General features: G+C 34.1%; 1 protein-coding gene and 1 long non-coding RNA gene across 2 annotated transcripts in view; one reads left to right on the plus strand and one right to left on the minus strand.

The window, feature by feature from the left end:
* The first annotated feature begins 355 nt into the window (after positions 1–355).
* On the plus strand, positions 356–1,950 carry LOC123699715. The gene is made up of 2 exons (XR_006752551.1): positions 356–529; positions 1,649–1,950. It is a non-coding gene; the product is annotated as an uncharacterized LOC123699715 (long non-coding RNA).
* A 2,513-nt stretch (positions 1,951–4,463) lies between these two features.
* Positions 4,464–26,393, minus strand: part of LOC123699682 (eIF-2-alpha kinase GCN2) — a 28,266-nt gene continuing 6,336 nt past the window's right edge. The window contains exons 10-29 of the mRNA XM_045646691.1: positions 26,217–26,339; positions 25,497–25,757; positions 25,074–25,189; positions 24,185–24,408; positions 23,541–23,678; positions 23,142–23,188; positions 22,535–22,767; positions 21,661–21,925; positions 21,065–21,216; positions 20,251–20,390; positions 19,023–19,202; positions 18,328–18,548; positions 17,578–17,717; positions 16,858–17,029; positions 14,667–14,863; positions 13,252–13,343; positions 13,021–13,139; positions 12,175–12,356; positions 10,821–11,081; positions 4,464–4,919 (exon numbers count right to left, since the gene is read on the minus strand). Of these exons, the coding sequence (XP_045502647.1) occupies positions 10,934–11,081; positions 12,175–12,356; positions 13,021–13,139; positions 13,252–13,343; positions 14,667–14,863; positions 16,858–17,029; positions 17,578–17,717; positions 18,328–18,548; positions 19,023–19,202; positions 20,251–20,390; positions 21,065–21,216; positions 21,661–21,925; positions 22,535–22,767; positions 23,142–23,188; positions 23,541–23,678; positions 24,185–24,408; positions 25,074–25,189; positions 25,497–25,757; positions 26,217–26,339 (3,150 nt within the window). The 3' untranslated portion in view covers positions 4,464–4,919; positions 10,821–10,933. The remainder of the gene's footprint in view (positions 4,920–10,820; positions 11,082–12,174; positions 12,357–13,020; positions 13,140–13,251; positions 13,344–14,666; positions 14,864–16,857; positions 17,030–17,577; positions 17,718–18,327; positions 18,549–19,022; positions 19,203–20,250; positions 20,391–21,064; positions 21,217–21,660; positions 21,926–22,534; positions 22,768–23,141; positions 23,189–23,540; positions 23,679–24,184; positions 24,409–25,073; positions 25,190–25,496; positions 25,758–26,216; positions 26,340–26,393) is intronic.

A 26,393-nucleotide genomic window follows, 5' to 3' on the forward strand; every position in this document is an offset into this window, starting at 1 on the left:
AACTACGGTTCAAAAGTGCTTCTGGAAGAAGTCTAATTGAATAAATAAATGTTTGAGTTTTTGAGTTTAAACATTTAGAAGTGATCTGAATTCTGAATATACATGAATCCTGACATATTACATTCCTTTTCATACTCGAGTAATGTATTAAATTAATTTATATCAATATACTTTCATTCCAACTTACCTATACGTTACTTTTGGTTCGACAATCGACATAAATTGTAGGTCAGTAGGTAGAACAAGCTTGCCAAAAGTTTTAATTGCATTGATCAGTTGTATCTCAGAAACCGGTGTAGACCAAGCTTATTTGTATACATATTATAATATTTATTGGCAATTTATTTATAAATAATGCAACTTTGTATAAATAGAGTTATCTTAGGGTCGAGTCAGTCACCCTGTGCGAGATGAAGAAATAGGACACTTTGAATAAAATAATTATTTTATTAATTATTTATATTTTTAATATTATAATGGATGCTGAAAGATTACCTCTGCTTTATGAAGCGCGAAGGAGACATACAAGGTAGGGTAAACCGCTTTTATTTCTTTAGTGGATCTCAATAAGTAACTCATTTATTTTATAGGTACCTATAGGCTATCCATAATTTTAAATTTTTCAATTTGTCATTTTAATTTTTGTAATTTACCATTTATGTTTTATATAATAAATAAAGAATAAATAGGATATAATATTATAATCATAATTGATTTACTCAAAAATAATATTAAGAATTTGTCATTCGTCAAAATTTAAATAAAAATTAAATCTATATAAGTATCTAAGTAGGTACATACGTATAGATTTAATTTTTCAAAAAAGATTTGCAAAATTCGTTCAGTGTTAGATAGCCCATTTATCGAGAAAGGGTAAGTATAAATTATAATATAATATCATTACCTCATTACGCTGACACCAACAGGAGCGGAGCCAAGCGGGTGAAACCGCGAAGCGCAGCTAGTTAAATATAAACTAGAGGTCCGTCCCGGCTTCGCCCGTGGTACATATTTCGCAATAAATGGTAGCCTATGTCCTTTCTCGGGTATCAAAATATCTCCATACCAAATTCCATGCAAATTGGTTCAGTAGTTTAGGCGTGATTGAGTAACAGACAGACAGACAGAGTTACTTTCGCATTTATAATATTAGTCAGTATGGATAGGTAAAGGTAGGTAACCTTTACCTATCTAGTTTACACAAAAACAGTCATAGTATTATTTATTTTAGAACATAGATATAAATGTCAATTAAAAGATTTGCCCTTTCAAAAATAGCGGTACGTTGACCTTTAGAGAAACAAGTTGCAATTTTGATGCACAATTTCACTGTTTTAGAGGACACTTTTGAATAAATTATTTCGTGTATTGTTTGTTTCCTTATAGCTGATGTAAGTGCTCAAATATGTACCTACCTATTAAATAACACAGTATTTATTAAAACATACGAAAAGAATTAAAGAAACTGCCGTTATCTCTGAAAATGTAAAAAAAAAAATACCTACAGCTCTAATACGCAATTATATTGTTATAGCTTTCATTCCGCACATTGGAAAATTTGAAATAACACTAGCATACTATTGGAACACTCCAGATAATATCAACATCGAACACTCTAAAGTACTACTTTTTAAGTAATTTGTTCCAGACCGCTCTCAATCGAGGAAGTACGCAGAACCCAAAACCAACAACCCTGGAGGCGCGCTCAGTACTTCATTATCGTATTTTTCTGGGCGACCATGGCCACGTTCCTATCTCTTGTGGTCTGCATTCTGATGACCAGCGCTTGTTCTCTAACAGGGAAGGTGCCCAGTGTTCCGCCAGTACATTTAACGTTTGCACCGCTTTTGTCGCGAACCTTGCAGTAGATTTTAGTTGTAAAAAATCTATGTAGAAATATTGTTATCTAGGGATAAGTGACTCGAAATATAGTTTTATATTGTACCTAATGATTTAGCTTTGCTTTTGATTAAAAATATCAACTAACAGGTTTCCAATTTAATGTATTCTTGTAATAAATTTGTGTATCTTTGAGCTTAATTTCACCAAAACCAGTTCAGCCATTTCGGTGTGAAAACTGAACCTTCAAGCAGTTTCACTTGTAGGTATGATTAGTTTAAGGAATAGTAGGTATACGTTGGTACACCGTGAATAGGTATTATAATAACATAATATTATCATTCACTAGTCTAACAAATCAAATTATTAGAACAGTGACAAGACATTATCAGGAGTCTAAAAATAATTTTATTGTTTTAGACTCCCGATAATGACTTTAAGACTACCTACTTCTGTGTTAGGTAATCTATACATATAATAAATCTGTAGAAGGGTCAATTCTGTACATTGAAAATATTAAAAAAATAAATAGCAGGGGGTGTTACTGGATCGATACCAAACCCAAATATGTGATTAAAAAAATTTTTGTCTGTCTGTCTGTCTGTCTGTCTGTATGTGAAGACATCACGTGAAAACTACCGGTTCGATTTCGATGAAACTTGGTATAATTATACCTTATTATCCTGAGCGTAAAATAGGATACTTTTTATCCTGGAAAAATACGTAGAAAAAAATTAATCTTAATTTTTCAGTTTTATCCATAGACGTTGTTCCGTAGAACCGCGAACACACGTTGCGTATTATTATAGGCCTAGCCGTATTTGGGTCCAATAGATATATTTTATGTCATTTTCAGAGTTACTCAAAATGGAGAAAATATAAACCATCCACGCGACGACCGACATCCGCGCGGACGGAGTCGCGGGCGGAAGCTAGTTATCTCTAATATATATAAATCTCATGTCACAATGTTTGTCCTCAATGGACTCCTAAACCACTTAACCGATTGTAATAAAATTCGCACACCATGTGCAATTCGATCCAACTTGAGAGATAGGATAGTTTAAATCTCAAATCGTTTTAGAGAAAGCGGGCGAAGCCGCGGGCGGTAAGCTAGTTATAATAATATATTTATGACAGTGAATATACATTGAATGGCTTAGGTAGCTATGCACTTTGTAGAAAATGGTATCTAGATAGATTGAATTAGGACACATCATAAATCATTTATTTATCTTAGTGTAGGTACTATCCAAAGAAATAGTTTATCGCACAGTATACTTGTACCAGCCTAATAACTGTAGTAATATCACAGAATAATAACTAGCTAGCTAGTTATATGGCACATACTAGTCGTGTTCATGCTTAAGTCAATAAGGTTATTACAGAAAAGGTGTCAGAAGTGAAACTTTTTTGGCAAGATTTAAATCAAAATCCCCGCCTTACTCAATGACGTGACGGTACTATCATGACGCGACTTTGAAATTTACCCTCCATGTGCCTAAAAAAGTTTCACTCCAAAATCTTTTAAAACTAGTCTAAGAGTTAATGGATAAGTCGTTGAAATAAAACAAATTGTAACATAAATATTGTATTTTATTCATCCTTATAAAGAAACAATCATTAAATTAACTGAAATCAATATTCAACTGTATCATGAAAACATTCCTTGGATAATTATTTTTATAAATTCACTATAAAAGTTTAAAAACTTAATTAGTGGCTTGAACCATGGGCTATTTTATGTATTTCGTATTTTGAAATACTTCTATTGGCGCGATGGAGAAAAATGATGAGAGTGAATTTTTACGATGCGCGCGCACACCGACACCTAAATTTAACAGCATGAAGTTAGTTCTAGGTGGTATGAAAATTGATAACTAAGTTCAAGTTGTATATTCTAGTATTTTTTCCATACGCCAAAGAAGTATAACTTCTAACGCGTTTACATAAGTACACACACTCTTTTTTATACTGTATCAATATAAATTTGTCTTAATAAGTACAATTTTTGAAGTCTTTACAGTACGATTCAAACTTAATGGCGGCTCGGAACATCATATTTATCAATTTTAGGTATTAGCGGGACGTTAGTGGACCTGTGCGCACCCGCACTCGTACCTGCACCTAAGGCTGGTTGCAGAGCTTCACCGACCATCAGTGCGTACGTCAGTCGCGCTTGTCATATGTATGGAAATTCATAAAACCGTTCATAGCTAGACCGACCATACGCACGCATTTCCATACATATGACAAGCGCGACTGACGTACGCACTGATGGTCGGTGAAGCTCTGCAACCGGCCGAGCTTCCGAACCGCCATTAAGTTTGACTCGAACTGTACATGCTTATTAAATGTATATGAATCTAGTTTCTTCGTTTAGTACCATTTTTCAGTTAGACTGATTAGAATTACATTTATAAATAATAGTTATAGGCACGTTGTAATACTGGTTCATTATTTTACCAAATTTTACCTACTCTATAATCTAATTCTATAATTAGTGTAAAGGTACTCGAATTTTTAGGGAATTTTTCTAGGTGAATAATATATTATAATAAAAATTTAATTCATTAAACCAAGGTGACGAAGGTACATACACAAAATAAAGGGCAAGACACAAAAACGATGAGGAAATTTAATCCAAAATCATAATATTTATGACAAAAAGAAACAAAACATATTTTTGGTTTTAATGATAATTATAGCACCTGTTATTATAAGTATATAATATTATTATAGACCTGAGACGTCACAGGTTATTATATTAGATTGTGACCTGTGACGTCACATGACAGAAATAATTTTATCTTAGAAAAGTTTTGACTGTCGTTTATGTTGATCGGAATTAACTAAACCCGAAAAAAGCGAGTCTCATTTCATATTGTATAGTACTTATTTCGTAGTTACAGGTTGTACTTCTATTTTGATAGTAACAAAACAATTCCAATCTTTTATAAGACAACAATTATAGTGTCTGGAACTTCGTCAAGGTCTTTCTTTAATTTATTTTTAGGTTCAAATTGCCTCTATTATTCAAATCCAAGAAATTTAAAGTCATGAAATTTGGCTAAGCCGTTCTTAAGGTGGATGTTCCGACCGTCCCTCCATACATTTTTGATTACCTCTAAACACTTAACACAGACACTATTTCTTTAAAACTAATCATTTTATCACTTCTCTATAATGAAATGTGTGCGCGTTCGACCTTTTTAATCAATAATTTACAATATTTACTTAGAAAAACAACAGTAAAATACCGGAAAAATTTGACACTTCTACAGTAGTGTGCGTGACTTTTGCCAAGCGAAACACGACATAAAGCACGACATCTAGCGCATAGACTATATACTTATTACAGATCTAGCGCGTCAATGTCTAAACGAAAGGCGATGTTTAGACATAAGACGCGCTAGATGTCGTGCATTCGCGTTCGTTATCTTATATACATAATGAGCATAATTCTAATAAATCAAAGTTCTGTGTAAAAATTGAGTAATTTCATTTCCAATCGTTCAAAGAAAATAACAATAAAATAAAATAAAACTAATGACCTTAGAAACTATGTTTTTTTTTGTAAACAATTTATTACTCATTATTGTTCGTCCGTCGTAGGTCTGTAAACTGTATTGTACACTGAAGGTAAATGGTACTCATAGAGGAAGGATGTATAACTGAGAATGGTACTGTAGGTACTTTAGTTCGGCGTCGTCGTCGGCTTGATATAAATTACATTCTTGATTTCATTGACACGCGCTATGATTTGCGCGCGGAATTTCTTGTGTTGTGAATTTATTTTTGTATGTTAAGCATTTTAATTGATTCAAATTGCAATGTTTCTCTAGTATGCATTTGAGACTATATTGTAAATTGTAATAATTGATCGTGGGTATAGTAATTAATTATTCTAATAACGCAATTAGTAATAATATATGTATTTTCGGTGGGATTCAAAACAAAAAATTGGCCCGTGATTTTTATGAAATTTCACCACATTGCAAATCACATCAATCATAGTTCATACACATGTATGACGAAAGTGATTAGTATTGTGGCTAACATTGACTCATCAGTTCATCACTGAAACCAGTGATAAATCAGTACCTATATCATATTGTGTTTGAATATTTTTAAACAATGATATAAGTATACAATTATTATAAATCGGTAAACTATCAAAGTAATCACAAACTTGCAAACATTGGTAAAATGTCCAGTAGTTTATGAGCCTATTCATTACAATCAAACAAACAAACAAAGTTTTCCTCTTTATAATATTAGTGTAGACAAACACTATGAATACGATCACGAATGCGGGGATTTTCTAATTATTGCTAAATAATAATTGAATTCGTTTTGAAATACTCTATAATTTTTAGTGTATAAATATTAAATAGACATTTATAATGTGGTGCTCATTTTTTTTGTACTGCTAACGCTATTGTAGGTACCTATTTTCGTTGTTTTATTTCAAGTGAACACGGCCATACAATTTTGTCACGAGCCGCCTATGATTGTAGGTACTTTTGTTAGGCTCCTTCGTCGTCCGCGTCGCGTCGGCTCGAAAGTTCTTGATTTCATTGTCACGCGCTATGATTTGCGCGCGGATTTTCTTGTGTTGTGAATTTATTTTTGTATTATTATTATTATTTTTTTTTTTATTTTATTGATTTAAATAAAATATTTCACTAGTATGCATTTGAGACTATATTGTATTATGTATAATTTATCGTAGGTATAGTTATTCTTATAACGCAGTTATATTTTCGGTGGGACAATTTGACCCGTGATTTTTCTGAAATATCACCACGTTGCAAATCACATCAATCATACACACGTATGACGAAAGTATAGTGGCTAACATTGACTCATCAGTTCATCACTGAAACCAGTGATAAATCAGTATATCATATTTTATTGTGTTTGAATATTTTTTAAACAACGATATATACAATATTATTATAAATCGGTAAACTACCAAAGTACTTCCGAATTTTCAGACAGACAAACAAGTAGTTTGAACACGCAGTTTTCTTATACTAGTAGCAAAAATCAAAACCATAATATTATGTTGACCTACTATATTTTACTAAAAGTCGAGTGCGTCGAAATCGTAAATAATAATATAATGTTTTTCACCTTCCTGGTTATTTTCCCATAGTAAATAGTGTTTTAGGTTTGTTGTTGTAGGTAGGAATAACAATAATTATTCTTACTTGTTGGTTATGAAATGTATATTGAAATAATTTACTTTTACAAATCATTAGTGATATTAGTTTTGAGTGAAAATGCTTGGATCAGCATAATATTATATGGTACTTCAAATACATGTTTTGATAAAAAAACAATAGTGTAATAAAATAAAACTGCGTTTTATTGTAATCAATGTTGACAGTTTTAAATTCCAAAATTATTGATCAATAAAATAGAATATAAAAGTAAATAGAATATAAAAATAAAAGTTATATTTGTTGGTGTAAACCAACAAATATAACTTTTATTTTTATAACCATCGTTCATAATATAAACCGTAGCAGGTGGCGTTTTGAAGTTCTGTCTACTCATACAGAAAAATGGAAAACTTGTTTTTTTTGTAAACAATTTATTACTCATTATTGTTGTTTGGCTGTGTGTTTGGCAACTCGAAGCGTGGTCGTCCGTCGTAGGTACTTTTGTTCGGCGTCGCGTCGTCGCTCGTCCGCGTCGGCTTGATATAAAACATTCTTGATTTCATTGACACGCGCTATGATTTGCGCGCGGAATTTCTTGTGTTGTGAATTTATTTTTGTATGCTATGCATTTTAATTGAATCAAATTGCAATATTTCTCTAGTATGCATTTGAGACTATATTGTAATAATTGATCGTGGGTAGGTATAGTAATTAATTATTCTAATAACGCAATTATATTTTCGGTGGGATTCAAAACAAAAAATTGGCCCGTGATTTTTATGAAATTTCACCACATTGCAAATTATATATTATACAATTACAATTACAATTATTATAAATCGGTAAACTATCAAAGTAATCACAAACTTGCAAAATATGCTTTTCCGAATTTTCAGACAGACACACAATTTTATTAGTTTGTTTTAGCAAAGTAGGTACCTATACCTATACGCTTACGTCGCGCGTCGCGTCGCGTCGTCGAAAACGGTGCGCCCAGAAACAAACATACCTACCTAATTCAGTTACAATCCTTTTTTTGTTCCGTAATATATTGTATTCTAATACGATTTTTTTTATTCGTCGGCCAGTTCTACTAGGTATAAAAAGATAAAATTGAAATATAATTATTGTAGCGACAGCCATATGTTACTATGTTTTCGTAAATATGTTTTTCACCTTCCTGGTTATTTTCACATAATCTTATATATAGGTATATAAATGAATCGCAAAATGTGTTGGTAAGCGCATAACTCGAGAACGGCTGAACCGATTTCGATAATTCTTTTTTTATTATATTCCTTGAAGTACGAGGATGGTTCTTATGTAGAGAAAACGTAAACATGTACCACGGGCGAAGCCGGGGCGGACCGCTAGTCTAATATAAAAATGAATCGCAAAATGTGTTGGTAAGCGCATAACTCGAGAACGGCTGAACCGATTTCGATAATTCTTTTTTTATTATATTCCTTGAAGTACGAGGATGGTTCTTACTTCTTATGGAGAGAAAACGTAAACATGTACCACGGGCGAAGCCGGGGCGGACCGCTAGTAAATAATAAAATAATAAATAGTGTATTAGATTTGTTATTGTAGGGTCATTGCGCTGATTTTCGTCCAATTATAGGAGTTGCCAACTTTGTGATACGAAATAAATATTTTGGAGCACCCTTCCTTAAACATATAATTTTTTTTTTAAGTCCTTATATAGTCTTCTTTAAGATAATATTAAGGGAAAATAAATCATTTTGATGTATCTTTTTATTTAAATTATTTTCTGCAAAAGTAGGGTAAATGCTAGTTTTCGTCCAAAAAAACTGGTTTTCGTCCTAGTGTAAGCTAGTTTTCGACCACCGTGTAGAAAAAGGAGGGTAGGTCAACTATTAAGTTCAACTATCAATTACAGGTAAATATATACGTTTATTTAAACATTACAATTTCTCACTACCCAGGCTTAGTTTTACTTGTGGTTTTACTAATAATAATCAATATAACTAGTCAACACTGAGATCTATGTAGCACTTGGCAGTCCTTATAGGCGTTAGTGATGACTGTATAATCATTTGTAATAAGAAGTTCGTAGAAAGGAATGCGTTCCTTACAATGTAAATGAAACAAGTAATAATTACAGGACTAAGAAATAACATCAAAAAACAGAAATATTCATTCTAACAACAAAAATTTTCATTCTAATACTTTGTTTATCAAATGAAACGTACTATAAACACACAGCCATAATAATAAGTTTTAGCTACAGAATCTTCAGTGTACGCAGCGTCTATTTTTTCTAGATTTCTTAGACTCCTTCGAGGCCATCTAAAAACAATAAGATCTTTCTGAGGATACGTTGAGTAAGTATAATAAAAAAATACTGCATTGGCAAAACAGACCTAGAATAAAAGATGATACTCAAGTGAATGATAATCAAGAAAAATACAGTGTATTATGTCTGACCTACCCCCATTTATGCTACGAATAATTGACTCTACTTCACATAAGGAGAATGATACATGACTGAATGAATGACAATATTAGGTACCTACAACACTCTGGCCCTCACCAATTATTTATAAGGAAGATACTGAATAGAAAACTTTTCAATACGTAAAAATAGACGAAAAGTAATGCAAAAGAATGGCTATATTTAATTTTTGGATACTCATTCATGGACGAAAACTAAAACATTTAAAGCTAAATTTAGTTTTCGTCCACTTCTTTAAATATTTTTTTATTTTGGCAGCACTGACATAGCAGTGGACGGAAACCAAAAAAACTAAACTAATAGCAATAAAGATCACTTCGGGAGAAACTATTCAGTATTTTAAAGGTCCGATAAAGTAAAATGACCCTAACAAATATTCACGTAGCTGTTTGAGTTTCCGTCCACTTGGACGAAAACCAAATATTTTGAGAATTTGGTAACCTAGTATCCGTCCACTTAATATTTCGAAGAGTATTATAAAAATGTATGATAAACACTTATAATTGCGTTTATTATGCTTATAAATAAACATACGTACCAAAAACATTACGTAAACTAGCTAAAACAGTGATTTACCTTACCATGAACTTTTCTCGCCGGCAAATTTTTCTCTCGCGCGATGACATCTGCAAGGCACGTATGCGAAGCGGCCACATTTACGTTAATTTTTTGAACTCTCTTCTTGTCAAATCAAATTTTAATGTTGATAGTACTGTTGCTTAAACATTATGGACCGTAAAAAGTGCAAACTTGCGCGGGAAGGTAGGTTTGTATTCAAGTTTTACGCACGTGATTGTAGCAGGTCAGTCAAATGGACGAAAACAGAAGCTGGACGGCAAACCAGCGCAATTACCCTATCTTGTATACCTACGAATAATTATTCTTACGTCTTGTTGGGAAATGTTCAAATACCTACCTATTGAAATAATTTACTGTTACAAATCATTAGTGTTATTAGGTAGTTTTGAGTGAATAGGCATGGATCAGAAATTCAGAATATAATATGCTACTAACTACTCAAATACATACACGCCAAACTTGTTTTACATTCACGCCATCTAGAGTTCAATCTTTATCATTTTTGTATACGTCTGTGTGTGTAAACGACCCTGTATGCAATGACAGATGTTAAAACGCATGGTTTTACCGAATTGGGTGGATTTTAAGGCAATGATATGACATATTTAAATAAAATATAATATTCAGTAATCGCCATGACTATTCCTACGACCTTAATCTTTTCCAATTACGCAAAAACTCAAATAAACTAGAAATGTAGAATTCAGCGCCATCTAGCGGGACATTGGCTGGGAACAGATCGTAGCAATCACCTTAAGTGACACTATTTATTAGTAACAAAATAAAGTGTTATAGTGTCATAGAGTAAGTACACTTGCAACTTTTACATAACATTTTTGACATTTTACTATAAAATAAACAAATATCAAGTGATCAATCGACACAATGAGTCCGGTATAGAATACAGAGCGTATAATAAAATTTCGTCTGGACACCTGCTTTGGCTGCTTTGCTTCACGAGGTTTGTAAGTTCGTCCAACGCTTCTTCGAGAATATTCTGTCGTTTGACGAACCTGTTGAAACAATAATGAAATAATTAAAAACTTGTTAATGGATTTTGAACCTTATTAACAAGGTCATAAGGTTCAATTATATTTTAGAGTAGTAAACACGCAATGCTTTAACACTATCGCGATCGTTATGGTTGATTTTCATTTGGATAGTTGCAGTAGATGTTCGTAGCCGTCGCATTCACTGCAACTAGTGTGCGGTAAGAGTGGTCTGTGCTACGAGTGTGGGTGATCACCGGATATTGTAGGTGCTATGGTTGTTGCATATGCTTGTGCCGTAGGTGTGTCCGGTCCTTGGGGGTATAAGGCCTTGGGGGTATAGCTGTTAACCCCTGTCGCCGAAGGTGAACGGCGGCCACCGTTGGGTTTTAGTGGGTATTGCTTTCTGCGAGTCCCACATACCCCCTCATACAGCAAAACTGTAGAGGGGGAAGCGTAAATGCATTTTCCAATGTTACAAAAAAAGGTGTGTCTGGTCCTACTCACAAAGCATATACGAAGAAGAGATGGCGTATGTCATTTTCTATATAGAATTGGGTGAAGCCCGTGCGCGGAGTGTGGGGGACGTTACGCAATGCACCGCCAGTACGGTACCTGAATCGCTTGAATAGCTTGAACTGCAATCTGTGACGTCAGGACAACACTGGTGGCATCAAGGCAACATTATCTAGCATCTCTATAAATATAAATAAACAAATGGATGAATTGGAAAATATGTATGACACACAAACATAAACGCGCGCAAACACACACTCACAACACACACACAACACCCAAACACATACTATATTAAAAAAATAATAATATGCTTATTAATAAACTTATGTCGTTCTCACTACCTAACCACAAACTTTTGAATTATGTGAAACATATTTTTGTAATTGTATTTTAGTTCCGAGGGCGGGGGCCTAGTGATCTGTGATACCGGTTAAAACCCAATTCAGACACCAGCTCCTCCAACTCCAGCTTATTGTTTGATAATTTTGTATGCATGTAGATTAATTTACGTGATTGGGAATTGTGAGGAGAAATAAAAAAAATGATTTGATTTGATTTGATCTCTTCTTTGTATCTGCTTTGTGGTCGTACTACTCACGCAGCGCACGTGTGTCGGAAGGCGGGCGGCAGGTGCGGCGCGAGCAGCGGCGCGGACAGCTGCGCCGCGAGATGCCGCACGCACGCCGCTTCGCACGCTAGCGCTAGCACGTTGACTCGCACGCGACCGAGCACGCTTTGTAGACCGAGGTGCACCAGCATTGAGGTGACTTGGTTGTTGATCTGTTAAAAATAATAAAATATATAACCGCACGTTTCTCTTCGGAAGTTTCTATTTACACCCGATTAGATATCGATAAATTCAAACTTAAACATTTATCTATTCAATTAGACTTCTTTTAGAAGCACTTTCGAATCGTCATTACATATTTTTAACATTTACCACCGAATCGGAAAGCAGTATATATGGAGAAGAACCGGCAAGACACTCTTCGTGCAACGCATTCAATTCTCTTCATTCAATTCAATTCTTTCAAAATATGGAAATGATTGTACCTAAAATGTGACGTAAAGAATTTGCTTTGGCTCATTCAAAAACACCTTTGAATAAAGTGTATTGTTTTGAAATTGTAATTTAAAATCAATTTTATCACGTGTGAATATATTGTATTAGGTATGTCCAAGAACAGATCCTTGAGGTACCCCGACATGACAGATGTATATGGCAGATCTAACGTCTGCATATTACACCGAATCACCATTTACAGCTTAGCTTCTCAAGGTCACCAAATGATAAAAAGAGTGCTAAAGATTTATGCTACACTACGTGCTATACTTATTCTTATTTTTTGATATATCAGACTTTATCGAATGCTTATTGTAAATCTTGTTTTTGTGATATTATTTCCTTTAAAATTCTGATTCATAATTTTTAACATTTACTAACCTGAACTTCACAGTGTCTCTTGGAGTTCTTGGTGATTCTCTCACTGGCCGTGATGAAGGTGACAGATAAACATGGACTGTTTGATTTGTCGCTCTCGGTCCAACTTATTGAACGGCCACCTGTAAAAAATTGAAAAAAAACTAAAACATCATACAGCCTTCAACTTCTGTCAATTTTTTTTTTATTTGACAATCTTTATATTTATGTCAATTTCAAAACGAAAAATCTCACCATATTCAGGATTCCGAACTGTGGTATCCGGGTTCAGCTTCTGTTTGACAAAATCAACTACATCTATGGCGGCTACTTTGTATTCTCGTAACCTGAAAAAATTATATTTCATTAAAAAATTTGAACATATTTTTAACAGGCATTAATAGTTTCTTTTTTATTATATTTCTGGTAATTTTAGTGGTGTTAAACCTATATGTTTTGTGTAATAAGTGTTTGACCTACTAGTGCTATATTTTGTGGTGTTACAACTGTGTTTGTTATAGTTCGATTCAAACTTAATAGCGGTTCGGAAGTTAGCTACGAGAGCATGAGCGCGCAGTCCTTCAATACACGTCCGCGTTCCGCTCATATCTAAAATTGTTTACTGCGCATCGGATCGTATGACGTTCCAAGTCGTTATTTGGTTTGAATCGTTCTATAAAAACTCAAACTCAAACATTCATTTATTCAATTAGACTACTATTTAGTAGCACTTTCGAATCGTCATTACATAAGTATTTTTAACATTTATCACCGATTCGGAAAGCAGTATATTCTATGGAGAAGAACCGGCAAGAAACTCCATAGTTGCTCTTTTAAAATCATATCAATATTACATAATATTTAACTTATATCTAACTACATAATATATCATAACTAGCTTACCTCCCGCGGCTTCGCCCGCTTTCTTTAAAACGATTTGAGATTTAAACTATCCTATCTCTCAAGTTGGATCGAACTGCACATGGTGTGCGAATTTTATTATAATCGGTTAAGTGGTTTAGGAGTCCATTGAGGACAAACATTGTGACACGAGATTTATATATATTAAGATATGACATTGAGATAATAATACTTCGTATGGAGGAGACACCACGAACAAAATCTGTGCGCCATTTTTTTGCTCTAACTTAGTTTTAAAAATTATTATCTATATAAATTTATAAAGAATAGAAAAAATTCGATCACGAGGCGGGACTTGAACCCGCATCCTTTCGCGCCATTCCGGGGGGGATGCCTAACCAACTCAGCCACTCGTGACCCGCCTGAGTAATCGAATTTTTTCTATTCTTTATAAATTTATATTTACAAAGCATTTGAATGCCATAAAACCAAAAAATATAAATTCAATTATTATCTAGTTAGGTACTTACCGATGAAAGTAATTCCTTTGCACTTTTCCGTATTATTTGTATTATTTGTGCAATATCGTAACACACACGAAGGCATATTTGATGCGTTTCACTTTAAAACAAATAAAAAATGAGCGTGCAGTTACGCCATATGGCGTATGTTGAGCGGAACATAAGTGATGTAGGCGGTGTCGTCTCCATAATATGTATATCTCAATGTAACATGCCAAAGAACTGTCCTGTGGTTTTTACGCGACAACCGTCCATGGGTTTTTATCGTCCTGAAACGCATGCACTCACCTGGCGCCCTCCCAGCACGTGGCGAGCACGTACGCGTGGTCGTGCCGCAGCAGCAGTGCGGCGCGCGTGAGGTGCGCGCAGTCCGCCCCCGCGCCCGCCCAGCACGCGGCCCGCACGCGCTGCGCCCACAGCGCGCGGGCCAGCACGCGGCACGCCCGCGCGTGCGTGCTTGATACGCACACGCACACTAAGTCTTGCTGCAATACGTTATTTACGTCACCATACAGTTGAAAAATCGTTAGATTATGATGTATCTGGAGAGTTTGTAAACGAAAAATTGTGATCCGTAACGTCTGCTTACAGTTTAACGCATTATTTTTCGGAAGATTATCTATAGAATAGACAATCTATAGAAGTGAAACCGCTAAATTGTGAACTGGTATTCGTCGGAACGTACCACTATTGCTATTTGGCCACTGCGCTATTTGGTTGTACAAGAGACCGGCCAATTATTATAACAGCCTTTAGATAAACAATTTTACGGCCTTCTGAATGTGATTAATACGTAAATTTTAAGCTTAATTTATTTTATATGTATACTGGACCTCAAGTCCACTAGTTAAATGTCATAAATTAACGATTCAATTCAGTTTTCATTAAAATCCAATTGTCATTGTGACAAAATTCGTATTCTTCAATAATTAAATAATTGTAATCATTGGAATGTAATGGTCTCACGATGGGACAATTCTCAGTGTTTCCAAAGAAAATTAAAATCTGAAAATAGTGCTTTTTAAACGTGATATTTTCAGGGCCTCTAGTCCGCTAAATTTGCTAATTGTCACACCATTACAATTCAAATGGACACATCAATACAATCCAATTATCATTGTGACAAAATTATTGACAGTATGCAAAATAATCAATGTCGCTATTCAATTGTAATGGTGTCTCAATGGAACAATTCTTAGTGTTGCCAAGAAAATAAAAACATAAAATACTGCCTATTAAACATTTTAATTTAATGTCCTATTTTGACCTCTTATTTCCAGACAGTTTACGCCGTGATTTGAACTGACTGGCAAATTCAAATTATTATGATCGCAATAATCAGCCATGGTATGGTAAAGTCAAACGAAGTTTTTTCCTAGAACTCATTCTTTTAATATAATCATGATTTTAATTAATATTTCCAAGAAAAAATGATAAAAAGGCATTGTTGATCAATTGTAAGATTATCATTGTGAGACCATTATGACAAGCGACAAATAACGAGCAGACTATCACTTTTTTAATCAATATGAGCCACGATTAAAGAGCCAGAATAGCAAACATTTCTAGATGCGATTCGATTGTGTTGCAATACAACATTGATCTTAAATATTTAGCAGACTACCAAATCTGTCTGACATGAACCAATTGAGGCACAATTAAAGCATTTATTTATTTATTTATAATTATAGAATTTCCAACAAAGGACACAGTTCACGTTTATTACATCTTATTAAAATACATAATCTACTGTACCTTTAATTACAGGAAATTACAGCGTACAACATACGTTCAATGTTCATTACAATTCAACTACAATTTGTCATTTTATTAAAAAATATTAGGTATATGTATAACAATAATAATTAAAGAGCCATTATATAAATCAAACAAGCATTACTATTGCAGATTTTAAATTCAATAATATGTAAATTTGCTGAAAAATAATATAATATAAATTTAAATTAATTTTTATAATATAATAATAATCTAAAATTTTAATGTAATAATATTTTAAATGTCAAAGTGCTTGAATATTCCAATTAAATTCATTACAATTCATTCAAACTCCTTACATAAAATTTATTTTCTTCAAGCATTTAGCATTAAATGCTTGAAGCAAGTATACATTTTTCAGTTTTAATTCCCGCGAGATTTTTACCAATATTCACCTAAGTGGTTATTTTGGTCATATATGACCAAACTAAGTCATGTTGGAATGTGTACACACCTAAATAATAGTGTATCTAACTAAAGTGGCAAACAAGTAAATATAAAATTGCTCTTGATGTCTTGCTAAAATGTATGCACATTTCATTTCATTTTTTACTTAATCAGCTTCAGCAGTAATTATTTATGGCATTAAAATTTAAAATAATTAAAATATTAGATTTTTTTAAGAATACAAAAATTCTATCATGAAACCGGATTCGAAGATGCGACACCAAAACATTTTATAGCGTATTTTTTAAAGGGGTACCTCATAATTTTTCCCAACAACATTTGGCACTTCCACTTCCATACACTTCAAGATGGCCGCCATTCGTTCCAGAGACAGCGAGAATCCGACCGAACTGCACGTTAGTTCAGCATTATCGTGATCTTTCTCAGCACGGGCCACTTTCCAGAATTCTTCCACGAGGTTATCGTATCTGAAAGGATTTAGACTAAATAAAATTTTTGTAAAAGGCAAACTACAATTAATTCCAACTTCTATTAAGTTTCTGTACATACATATGCTTGACCTATAAGCAAACTAGAACAGCGACTAATTGCTAACTTCAAGACAGTCCACCAACTTCATTCCTAACATACTACAGGATGAATAAATTTTGAATTATATTGAAAACAATTTCTGTTTAATTTTCGACTATTTAAAAGCGCTATATCATCTTTCCATAGATTAAAAGGACTTGTGATTTGTGTCTTTTGCGCAATACACATAACTGAAAGTAAGACTGAATGACAGTACTTTGCGTAATTATAAACATTTTAAACATACATTTCACAATTTTATCATATTACTAGCGGTCCGCCCCGGCTTCGCCCGTGGTACGTGGTATTTACCTACGATTCCTCTCGATAAGATTCCTTCAAGGAATATTATAAAGAAAGATTTAAGGAAATCGGTTCAGCCGTTCTCGAGTTTTGCGCACACACACACACATTTGGAGATTCATTTTTATTATATAGATTATACCTGCCCCCCGCAGCAATGAGGTCTTTAGTGCGATGTTTAGCAGCGGGCTTAGAATGTTGTCTCAATACTGACATCTGCCAGAAAACTCCGCGATGCTGCGTCGCGTTGTAAGCTAGAAACGGCGCTACTGTGATTGGACACTAGTGGGAGAATAAAATGGATAAATACATAAATTAGTATATTCAACTTTAACAGTAAAGTATTGCAGTTAAACTGTCGTCTTTATGGAATACACACCGTTATTTTAACAAGATTTAAAATTATAGAGTTTAGTTTTGTATCTTTTCTGTTGAAACGACTTTCAGAACCTGTAGTAAATATTAAATTGTGTATTTTGACAATAATTTAAAAGCAATCCTGAAATCTGGTCAAATTAATTTGAATTTGAAAATATCATTCAAAATTCAAACCTTACCAATAGCAAGAAGGATTACCTCAAACTCTACATCCTTTCCGTTTTCTACCTTTTGGTATTTGACTTTTTGTGTGTAGTTATCTACACACAAAAAGTCATTCAAAATTCAACCCTAACCCTATAGCAACAAGGATTACCTCACACCCGAGTCCCGCAGCATCATTGCACACTTTTTCCAAATTCTACTCTATCTACCCAAAAATGGCAATCAAAATTCAACCCTAAACCAATAGCGATAAGAATTACCTCACACCCCACACGTTTTGATATTCTACTATAACTAAGCAAAAACGTCATCCAAATTTGAACCCTAACCCCATAGACATAAGAATTACCTCACACCCCAGTTCCGCAGCATCACTGCAAACCGTCTCCAACTCCCTCACAGCTCTTTCCAACGTGTGACTCCACTTATCTCTTCTCACTTGAGCGACGAGATCTCTCACTTGCTTGATATCTACGTTCGCTTCCATCAGACGAAGTAGATTGGTTATGTCACGGTTCGTGACGCATAGAGTCGCTAAATGAGTCTGTAATTGGAGACTTGTTATACGTCCTGTAATAATAAAAATAGAATTTTCTAGCTTATGTAAATTAATAAATTGCATTCTATTAAATCAATTAAAATGCATTTTGACAAAATTGTACAGGAGATGAACGTAACAATTAATTTTATTTCGATTTTTTTACATGACTAAAATTTTCAAAAAATTTTCGTTCTAATTAATTATATTGGATAAAAATTTTTTTACAATGTTTTGTCCCCATGCAAACAAGCTAATAACAACGGTAAATATGTTTTCTATTAGTTTATAATACTTGCGAAAACTCAGAATTATTTGACCCAATAGCTCCTAGTACAAGTTTATTGTTAAAATTAGAAAGAAAAACTGTGTATTTTTTTTTTTTTTTTTTTTTTTTATTATTTATTTATTTATTTTATTCTATCATAAACACACACTATTTATTCAAATTTTTGCTTGCTTAATATAATATGTAAATATCAGTTCATAAGGAGACATTCACTCACCCAGACTGACATCGACCAACACTGGGTATATTAACGAGTGTTTGTCCAGAGCAACGCCGCAGGACAGTAATAGTGCTTTAAGTAACTCCGTATGATTTAATTGTATGGATACTTTTAGGGAACTAGCTGTAGCTGCCCTGTAAGCTACTACTAATAATTCTGCGTCAGGCCAGAGGGTATCTGTAAATAAATTAAACTATACTGTATTATTATGAAAAATAGCATGTTTAAATGGATGGTTCTTAATTTGATTATTACTGCTGGTAATCTTCTTTTACTAAATGGAAATGATTTATTGAAAAGATTGCTACATTCTTATATATGTACAGGTTACAATAAAGCAACACTTCAAAATAACAATAACTAATCATAATAACAAGTGATAACCGCGTTAAAAACAACCGACTTCAAACTTGCACTTGCAACATTTACAAATACAGACAAAAATGCTCATAAAATAAATACTACTGGACCAATTCCACACTATCCCGCATCGAACAAAAAAATAATCAAGTAAATCGGTTCAGTTACCTCGGAGTAAACGGTGTACATACATAAAAAAAACATACCGTGCGAATTGATAACCTCCTCCTCCTTTTTTTTTGAAGTCGGTTAAAAAGAAGGTTATCCCAAATAGATATAATATATTGCAATCTGTCTTTCAAAATAACTAAATTTACAATTCTTATCTATACTAATATTGTTAAGCTGAAGAGTTTGATTGTTTGTTTGAACGCGCTAATCTCGGGAACTACGGGCACGATTTGAAAAATTCTTTCGGTGTTAAATAGCTTATTTATCGAGAAAGGCTATAGGCTATATATTATCACGCTACGCCTACAGGAGTGGAGCCACAGGGGTGAAACCGCGCGGAGCAGCTAGTATGTAATATAAAGTAGATAGATGAATGACTATTCATCACAATTAAATATAAGGCCCGTATTGACATTTGCTTTCGCGACGTAACTAGTGTAACGTGTAACCATATTTTTACACGCTTTATATTAGCTTCACCTGTATGTTTGTAACCGACTTCTTTGGCCGCGATTTTGACCCACTTTAAACGGCCAGATTTCGTTCAAACTTTGTAGATTTATTGAGGACCGATGACAATACACTAATTTGATAAAATTTTCTATTTTTTAGTTCGGTTTTCTATAAAAAGCGTGTTTTTTAGTTTTTTAAACTATTATTATTATTTTAATTATTAAATATATATTTATCTTACCAGTACACGGTGTGACCATATCAAAAGCGCACTCAATTATCTCTCTCGGATGGAACCCTTTCACAGTCCTCTCGGTTTCCCTATACACGCGATCAACGACGTAACGACGCATATATTTAGTGCCCGAGTACGCAATGTGCCTGGAAATATATGACAACTTTAACGGAATATGGTATGAATGAATGAATGAATGAATGAATGAATGAATACTTTATTTGCACCAGTAACAAAATAATAAACAAAAACACAGACAATAGAAAAAAAATACAAAAAGGCGGCCTTATCGCTAATACAGCGATCTCTTCCAGGCAACCTTAGGTCAAGGATCATGAGAATGGTAAAAATGGAGTAATATTTATTTGTATTTTGAATCGGGATTTTGAGAAATAAATAAAATTAATGTATTTATTGTTAAAACAAGATAATATCTCTACTTTTAATATTATAAAGCTGAAGAGTTTGTTTGTTTGAACGCGCTAATCTCTGGAACTACTGGTCCGACTTGAAAAATTGTTTCGGTGTTAGATAGCCCATTTATCGAGGAAGGTTATAGCGCTATATATCATCACGCGGCCATCATCAGGCCAACAGGGGCGGAGCAATGCAGGGGAAACCGCGGAGAACAGCTAGTAAATTTTAATGAGGCATACGGACATGGCTAAGTGCTGTACGAAACGGCAAACTTTAACGGTTTTTAGGCTGATCCGGACAGTAATGTTTTGCATGTGTAAATGATTATATGATTGCTACATTATATTTAATTTTACTGTTAATCAATAGAAAACTTAACGCCTCATTAATTATATTAAATTACCTAGCAAAGGGCAGTCTCAAGTCATGTGGCAAATGACACACAGAACCCGATAAAGTCATAACTTTAACCGCATTAGGACATTGGTCCCAGCGACTCGCTCTAGGCGTCAGTAATGGTGGGGAGAACTCGATCGCTCCGTGACTTCGGAATATCTGGAAATAAATTAATTGCATGTTATGTCGAATGTAAAAATTCCGTAAAGAAAAAACCTTACACCCCCCATTCCAACCGGCACAGCGGTGCAGCATTTTTGAATAGATGCTATGCAATATCTTTACCGCGGCAGTCCTCGAGTGGCACACGTATTTTTTTTAATAATACTTCTAATAATAATCGATATCGAAGCCAAAAAATATAGTTTTCAGTTTTTTTTGTCTGTTTGTATGTCCGGGCTAAACTCGAAAAGTACTGCATGGATTTACTTCAAATTTTGCATTAATATTACTAACAGGTCGGGTCAACATATAGCCTATATATCATCATGCTATGATTAATAGGAGCGGGTACAATGCGGGTAAAACAGCGGGGCACAGCTAGTACTGTTATATAAGGAACGAAATCAGTGGAGACCATCAATAAGTAGCTGGAAACATTACCTTTAAAATCGCCTTCTTAATTGCTTCTATCATATCCAACGGCTTGGCCTTCACAGCACTATGGTACGTAAAGTCTTCTGCAGCTGAAGGTCTCTGGTCCAAGCAGGCGGAGACCAGCTTCAGGTAGCCCCTGGATCCCCTGCCCGCGAGGGTGTGGGACAGGAGACCAGACAGCGCACCCTCGGGTACTGCTCTTGGTACATGCTCGCTGGCTAGCAGTTCTGCGCTCGTGGGGCGGAGACTTGCGTCGTGGTCGAGAAGCCATCTGTATTAAATATTCTCTCAATTGACTATACAAGAATATACTATAAGTATTGTAATTAAGAACAACATAAAAGAAAACTTTAAAGGTCGATTGGTGGTGAAACCACTCCTCTGAAAATCAGTGCAGCAATACATTTTTGTTAATGATTGCTGCTTTGCTGACGGAGAGTTATTTTTGCTACCATTGCTATCTTTTTTTCTGCTCTGTGTGTTAGATTACAAAGATTTATATTTTTTTAGATGGTGGCAAATAAAACGCTTTCTATTTCTATTTTTAGCAAAAAAATTGAATAATCACGTTGAGAAATTGCTGAAATTCTGTTGCAAATGTTGGCAACATGTTGCTTATCAACACTGCGACACAATTGTCATCCGATAAGCGAGATCAACATTAAAATAAAGCTTCCAGGAACATTGTTTATAGCATTGCCCAACAAATTTTACCATGATAACAAGGCTCAACAGTGTGTTCAGCAGATATTAATGAACAAAAATCATCAATATCACGGATAATAGTTGCATACCCACTGTTCACCTAATATAAATAAAAATTCAAAACGTAATTTTGTCTCATTAAAATAAGTATGATTAATATCTGTAATAGACTAACCTGATAACATGTATCTGCTTCGAATTCTCTTCTATCTCGAAGTCACAGGGCATTTTAATCTCTCTCTTTCTCAAGTTAGATAAAACAGTAAATCTCTCCGTCCCCGTTTCGAACGGAGAATGGAACATCTCAAAGAGAATTATCCCAAGGGAATATATATCGACTTTTTGATTGTAAATCACTTTGGTGGCCGATTGTTGAAGTTCCGGAGCCACATATAGTGTTGTTCCTACCTATAATTAACAAAGATTTATGTAAGAAATTTCTTCGTAAAAATATTCATTTATTCAACAAGTGATAAATGCGTTAAAAACAACCGACTTCAAACTTGCACTTGCAACATTTACAAATACAGACAAAAATGTTCATAAAATAAAAACTACTGGGCCTATCCGAATACAATTTTTATGGGACCAATTCGACACCATCCCGCATCGAACAAAAAGAAACACGAAAATCGGTTCAGAAACCTCCGAGTAATCGGTGTACATACATAAAAAAAACATACCGGCCGAATTGATAACCTTTTTTTGAAGTCGGTTAAAAAGAATTATATACTGAAAGGGCATCGATCTCTTTAGCAATTTAGATGTTAAATATTACTTACTTTTCCAGTAAGCAATCCATCAGTATCCTTACTGTCTTGTATTCTCTCTGAAATAAGAAAGCATCTTAAATTAACATCAATAGAATGTTTTAAACTGAAACAATTTTTGAAGTGAAACTTCTTTAGGCGCGTAGAATAAAATTTCAAGGCCGCGTCATAGCAATACCGTCACGTCATGGAGTAAGGCGACGATTTTAGTACGTGATGTACCTTTGAATTATGCCAAAGATGTTTCACTTCTGACACGTGCGCTCGGAAAACACGCTCTTTTTTAAATGCTGTTGTCATTTCATAATTTGAGAAATATAACCACGACAGATAATTAAAAATGTTAACTGAAAATACCATAGAATAATATAAATAAGTTAAATCAATTCAATTATTTGCATATCAACTTACCATCAACTGGCAAGCCAGTAAAGACCTTAGTTGCCAGACCGAAATCACCAATTTTAACATGGTCATTTGAATCCAAGAATATATTGACCGGTTTTAAATCTCTGTGTATCATACCCTTTTGGTGAACATGCGCTAAACCTGCAAAATAGATTTATTGCAATAATTCTTATAAATAAATTCTCATAATATATTGATGAAAATATTTTCAATACATTCCGCAAAACAAATTTTTAAACAAAATATCCAAGAGAACAATTGCCATAGGAAATTATAAGTACCTTGAGTAGTGTCCTGGGACGTCAGAAACTATTTTTGCAGCAGTATTTTATACAATGTGCTACTTATGTGACAAAAAGTAAACATGTTTCGTACACTACCATATACATTTGACTGACCGATTGGCTTGGTTGGTAGTGGCCTGCCTTCCAAGCCAGAGGTTGTGGGTTCGATTCCCACCCGGGGCAAATATTTGTGTGATGAACATAGATGCTTGCTGTTTATCAGCCATCTGGTTTCCATAACACAAGCGAAAGCTTAGTATGGGATCAGATGGTACTGTGTGTGAAAATTGTACTGAATTTGAAAAATTTACACTAACTGACAATATTACCTACTCTTCTATACCTAAAAATATGGCTACTGACCTTCCAAAATCTCTCTAAACAGTCTCCATGCCCTAAAATGCTCCTGATATAGGCCATTATCAATCGCCTGTCTCAACGTATTCTTTTCGCAGAACTCCATTTGTATATAAAGTACTTGTTGGAGACGAGGTTCTGATGATATTGTGGTGTCTTCGGATGGAGTGGACTCAGATTTTTGGGATACTCCCTCGAATTCTATCATGCTACTTGAGTCGTCGTCACCCCTGGATAATATAAATCATTGGGCAAGTAAGTCGTGTTTTTTATAATAACACAATTTAAAAAAAAATATTATTTATACATATTTATTATAGCAAAATCCCAGCAAGCAAAATACCCTCATAAACGTAAACCTATTTTATGAATGTTAGAAATGTTGGTTGTGGGTCCAAAACGGTTAAATAGGCATTGATAAGACAATTCCTTATTCATTTTATTATTTTTAGATGCTATCGAATTATATTCTATTTCGAAACAAACAAACAGCGCGAAACGCCACTTGTTACAACGATGTTACTTAAATTTTGTATATGTTTGTCTTTCTTTCACATCCCCATGGAGCTATTTTATAGAATTTCCTCTAAATACGTGAACGAATATACTTAAATATCTATCCATACTAATGTTATAAATGCGAAAGTAACTCTGTCTGTCTGTCTCTTACTCAATCACATCTACTGAACTAATTTTCATGAAATTTGGTATGGAGATATTTTGATACCCGAGAAAGGACATAGGCTAATTTTTATCCCGGCAAAATGGCGCAATATCGGAAATCCCACGGGAACGGGAACGATGCGGGTTTTTCTTTGACTGCGCGGACGAAGCCGCGGGCGGAAACCTAGTATTATATAAGTACCAGAATATAATCTACAAATATTCCACTTACTTCATAATATTGAACCATAGATCCGGTTCATCATCATCATCATCACTGGAATCCTCTTCGCTATCCGAAGATTCGTCTCTTGCCTGAACTGGCGCATCCGACATAGACCAATTTACCTTTAAGTGAAGTTTTATATAGTACTGTTATAAAGCTGAAGAGGTTATTTGTTTGTTTGAACGCGCTAATCTCGGGAACTACTGATCCGGTTGGAAATATTCTTTCGGTGTTACAAAGCCAAAATTAAAATTATTTTATTCAAATTAGTGTTAATGAAGACAATGTGTTGCTATCAAAAAGGAAAATAGTGAAAATACATCTCCTACCAGTAATATACTTGGTATTTTAAAAATTATTACATAAACAGACTGAATAAAATGTTTTCTAGCTATGCTAAAAAACGAGATTAATTAGTTATTTACCAACCTTAACACCCTGTCCTAACTTAGCTACAACATCAGCTAGGCTATCCTTTTTCCTCACAGGGCTTTTAGATATACTTGTCTCTTCTATTTCAGTGTCTATTATAGTTTCTATCCAGGCATTGTAATATCGCACTACGTTTTCATGATTAAGTCGAGATAGCAGTTTAACTTCGCGAGTGATTTTCTTATTTAATTCTACGCTCTTAGGGTTCAATTTCACGTGTTTTATTGCGTAGAAGCCACCGTCTAGCTTGTTCTTGACCTGAAATGAAACCATTAAAAAATTTTAGGTATAGATTTTGTTGGGATTTATCGATTTATCTTCTATATTTATTTATCTATACTAATATTATAAAGAGAAAAGATTTGTAATTATGTATGTATGTATGGTTTTCACGCATAAACTACTGGACCGATTTTGATGAAATTTGGCACAGACCATCTTTAGACCCTGAGAAAGAACGTAGGATACCTTTTATAGCCAAATATGTACCACGGGCGAGGCCGGGGCGGACCGCTAGTCTTTTAAATAAATTGGTAGATATTTGTGACATACCTCTAGATACACATTATACGTAGCACAAGCAGATATATTTTAATTATATTTTTCCTGTTTAATTTTCAATTAATCTCAAGATTTTGTTACGCAGACAATATTTTATGAGTGTCATTGACAATCTTTATTTACTTGAAATAATGGTTTATCAAACATTAATTTTACCTTTAAAACATCACCAAAAGCACCTTTGCCAAGCCAAGTTAGTATTTCGAACTCGGCGTTCAATCTCGAATGCCCATTGACTAGATTCCCTATATTATTCAACTTTTTGGCACCATCTTCGTCCTGCAAATCACATCAAAAATTATTTTCCAACAATACATAATATGAACCTTTTTC

This window comes from Colias croceus, chromosome 18 (genome assembly GCF_905220415.1).
Source record: "Colias croceus chromosome 18, ilColCroc2.1".
NCBI lineage: Eukaryota > Metazoa > Arthropoda > Insecta > Lepidoptera > Pieridae > Colias > Colias croceus.